The sequence below is a fragment of the Etheostoma spectabile genome, chromosome 13 (genome assembly GCF_008692095.1).
Source record: "Etheostoma spectabile isolate EspeVRDwgs_2016 chromosome 13, UIUC_Espe_1.0, whole genome shotgun sequence".
NCBI lineage: Eukaryota > Metazoa > Chordata > Actinopteri > Perciformes > Percidae > Etheostoma > Etheostoma spectabile.
Window position 1 is genome coordinate 26,705,421 of NC_045745.1, and position 4,258 is coordinate 26,709,678.

At 36.4% G+C, this 4,258-nt stretch overlaps 2 protein-coding genes across 3 annotated transcripts in view; both read left to right on the plus strand.

Annotated features, from left to right (window-relative positions):
• Positions 1 to 4,258, plus strand: part of LOC116700647 (transmembrane 4 L6 family member 4) — a 22,608-nt gene that overhangs the window by 6,818 nt on the left and 11,532 nt on the right. The gene's annotated exons all lie outside the window — the stretch shown is intronic.
• The window catches only part of slc25a35 (solute carrier family 25 member 35), an 8,612-nt gene that overhangs the window by 3,664 nt on the left and 690 nt on the right, over positions 1 to 4,258 (plus strand). The window contains exons 5-6 of one of the 2 annotated variants that reach the window (XR_004334693.1): positions 331 to 592; positions 760 to 4,258. The exon at positions 760 to 4,258 is cut by the window's right edge and continues 690 nt beyond it. Coding sequence is in view for 1 of the 2 variants with exons in the window: in XM_032534002.1 (XP_032389893.1) it covers positions 331 to 522 (192 nt within the window). In the remaining variant the exon portion in view is untranslated. Of the gene's footprint in view, positions 1 to 330 lie in introns of both variants that reach the window. The other variant, XM_032534002.1, reaches the window with a different exon arrangement.

Below are 4,258 nucleotides of genomic sequence, written 5' to 3' on the forward strand. Positions count from 1 at the left end.
TTCTCTCTCTCTCTTCTCTCATCAAGGAGGGGATAAGAAAATGAGTTGAGAAAGGGGTGAGACACAGAAAGGAGAATAGATACCTTTTCTGTTTTTGTTTACTTTTATAATGGAATAAATATACTTCATATACATTTAAATTCATGATTTGTTCCGTCTTTTGTCCACAGTTTAAAAATGTAGATGTTACAATGATTCATGGTGTATTTTTGTAAATTTGGGTCCCTGGGAGACACCAAATTTCTCTTTTGGGTCTTGAGCTGAAAAAGTTTGGGAACCACTGGCGTGGAGGATGGATCTAAGCTGACTTTCATTCTCTCATCTTTCTAGGGGCAGCTTTATAACGGATTCGTTGACTGCTTTTCCAAGATGCTGAGGAAGGAGGGCTTTCTGGGACTCTACAAAGGCTTGGGAGCCTCTTATTTCCGGATCGGTCCACATACCATTCTGTCTTTGTTTTTGTGGGATGAACTGCGCAAACAGCACCAGCAGTTTCAGGGACAAAGAAAACTGTGTAACTGATTAAGCTCTGAGTGCATAGGTAAATTGAGTCCTCATTTAATGAGGATACAATTGTCAGATGAAAGGAAAAACCAGGAGATGGTCTTGATGGGGAAGAAGAGAGCAAGGGTAAAATGTTACACTCCAATAAGAAAACACATTAGTACAGTCAAAATGTGTCAGGAAGCAAGTGAAAATGTCAAAACTGCCCCCGTGGACAGATATGATGATAACCTACATAGGAGCTTAGAGGGTAACCCTCATATAAACTATACTATATGTCAAACCTCATAGCTTTTTTTCATAGCTCTTTAACTTCTTAGTTATGCCGTTTTGAAAGATGTAATATGCAGTGGGCACAACTATGTACCCTCCAAAGAAAGCATCAAATGTGACCCACATTTGAGAAATTAAATGGATCGTGCCAACAGCCAAAACAGTGGGCACAAAAACTCTTAATATTGAAAAGATTGGTGTAATTTTGCTTGCTCCTCCATGCTTTCTAGTAGCAGCTGTTCTACAAATTAGCACTAGTTATAGTTTTTTTTTTTTTTAATTTAAACATACTGTATTATGAAATTATCAAATGAAGCATGCAGCCTGTCCAGTGAAACTGCTAAAATAGACCTGAAAGCAGAGGTTTGAGGAATGTTTGCTGGTTACACCATTTGGATTTGGTGATATTTAACAAAGTGAGCCATTACAGTTGGGTCATTCCTGTTATGCAGCAGCATTTCTGTTTCTACTTATCACTTCCTTATATTTGCTTTAAAATCTATCAAATATTTATAACAATACTATATATTAAGGTATTATTTCTTATCACATAAACAAAATATGCACTTTAAAAATGCTTTTATTTTCACACAATGTCGCCAGTGCAAACTAATAAACCTTTTACACAAACTATGACATCAAATTATTTTAAAAGGCCATATTATCCCTGAAGTAATTTGACACCCTGGTAATTAGTAGTTTCTCACCTTCCAAAAAAAGACTACACTCCATTGAGACCCTTTTCAGGAAGTGACATAATTTCTTTGGATGGAACTCAAAGGAGTAAAGTAGGGTGAGCATAAACCTTCACTTATGTCTTTTCCATGTTTGATGATGTGATGATCATGTTTGTCACGCTATTAAAGTGCCAGCCTGTTCTAAATCTAAATAATGACAAAAGCTAGTCCGCTCCAGACAAATTCAAACATATCTCACATAGTTATAAAAGTTCTGTTTATGAAGAAAGTTAACTAGCTAAAGCTGGATGACTCACACAGAGCTATGGCTAACTTAGCTCAAAATTTCCCATCCTGTTGGGTCAACAGGTCCCCCATACCATACGACGATATACACAGTTACCCCAAATTAGTTGACTTTACGAGAAATGTACGTGGAAACCCGTTGCCCTAAACTGTCTTAAGATTTTACACAAGGTGAAACTTAACAGGTCAAGTTGTATTAACACAGAGCGGTCAGTCGACGCAATAGACAAATCAAGTTTACATTAGTAGTCATTACTAAACCTCATTAGCAAACAAATAATTTTTATGTTGTCTAAAATAAGCATGTTAACTTGAAGCTTTAGTGCGTAACTTGATGAACGATATTAATGAATGTCTGTTACATTCAAGCCATTTCCAAATTATTAATCTTCTTAATTAGCTTTGTGTTGCTACAAAGCTAATCAAGACGATCAGCTCCACACAACTCTCAGTATTTCTCAGTATGGCTGTGTTCAGAAACTGATGTCGCCCGGCAACTTTCGCGTACAGAAAATTAAGCAAAGAGTCCATCATGTTTGTTTTAATCCATCCTTGTCCTCCTTAGCTACTAGCAACTACGTGGAGGAGGGGGTGGGGGTGGGGGTGGGGGTGGTGCGCGATCATAGAAGGCTTGTATCATGTGGACTCCCTGACAGTTATGTTGTCATCAGTCAGAATTCCTCATGGGGCCAACAGAAACTACACACCATAGCTTTAAAGTCGCAATATGTAATAGCGTTTAAAATGGTTTCTGCTGTCCAAATTCAAAATACTGAAAAGACTCTTCTCCCCCGGGCCCCTCTTCCCAAGCGTCAACGTTCACAGGTTGAGAGCGCTAAACCCAACGTCACGCTATGTTAGCTTGATGCTAGTCTCGCATTACCAGATCACTTCCCCGGCTGTGTCTACATTTTTTTGTGAGTAACTAACTTGAGTACTCTATATAATTTACACATGAATGTTGAAAGAAATGAAAATGACTATCCCCACGTTAGCCGTGATATAAACAAATGAATCGTTTGGTGCTTTCATGGCTAGGTTTGCGTCTTTGCAGGTATATCTGGCAACCCGGTCGGGCAGTCAAAATAGGTTGTTGATACCAACACACAGCCCAAAACACAAATAGATTAGCGTTGTTGTCCGAAAACATAGTATTTAAATTTAGCATGTTTCCTTAATATCCAATGACACACTGGTCATTTTTTGATTTAATACAGTGCATATATTACATGTTGCACCTTGAAACATGCAAAGAATAATATACAACATTTTTGGCTACTTAACTGCATAAAGTTATACTTCATAAGCATTTTTTTTTTTTTATAACAATCTAATGTTAGGATCAATATATTTTTACAGACAGTGTACTTACTACATTGAAAATTTCCAATTCAACGTATAGTTTGGACAGTTTCTCTCAAAAGACAAGAGTTAATTGTGTCCACACTTTAGAAATGTTGTTGATCAACATCTCATTGCCCACTAGCCACCAGTCCCCACCCGGGTCTTGATCGTGGAGCAGTAATAAATGTAGATAAACACGAACACTAAATCAACCATGCATAACTGAAACCCAGATAAGATAAATAACCACCCAACACATTAACAAAAAATGATTAAAACGCACTTTAACTAGGCCATAAACCGTTCAGAACATGTCTTTTCCCCATGAGCCTTTAGCATCTGTTCAAATGTCCCCGCCCCTCCCATTCAGAAATTTGACTTGGTTATCTCTGCTTAATATGGTCTTTGCACTGCATACTGAAGCTGATTATTACAAACATCTAATGTGATTTAGTAATGAATATGTTTTTTTTTCTTCACAAAACATGAAACAATATGTAGTGACCACTAAAAAAGTTTAATTACAACTAAATCTTGGTTTAGAGTGTAGTGTAGTACAGTTTAAAAATATTACTATTATTATAGTTCCTGCATCAGTGTGTAGGGTAGTCTTATGGTTTTGTGATATGACTACAGTTTATAGTACTTATTACTAATCACCAATTACCATTAAATGGACATTTTAAACTCTAAAGTTATTTGAAACTGCTCTCTAAGGAGTGAGTAGATTTTTTTTTCTTCATAAAGTGCACAATACTCTGCAATGTGTCAAGGATTGAATAATACCTTACTAGTTACTAGTGATATTTTCCATAACATAATACAGGAGACAAATGTTATAAATATTTATTTAATATTATAAAGATGAAGTTAAGCTCTCCTGATTGCCATTTTTATACTTTGCAAGCAGCTGTGTACTGTAAACAATGTGTGGGGTTTATGAGTAGTCTAGTGGCCTCAGACGTATTTAACAGCAGTATCTGCTGCATTGCATGTTTCATACACTGACAGAACAATTATCATAATTAAGAGGATTAGACCATGAAAACTTTTGTTTAAACTAATTGCTCAATGATGTGTAACCAGAACTAATTCCTGTCAAACATGCTTTGTGCCAAACCTTGTGCCATTTTTTTTTTTTTTTTTTTCACATC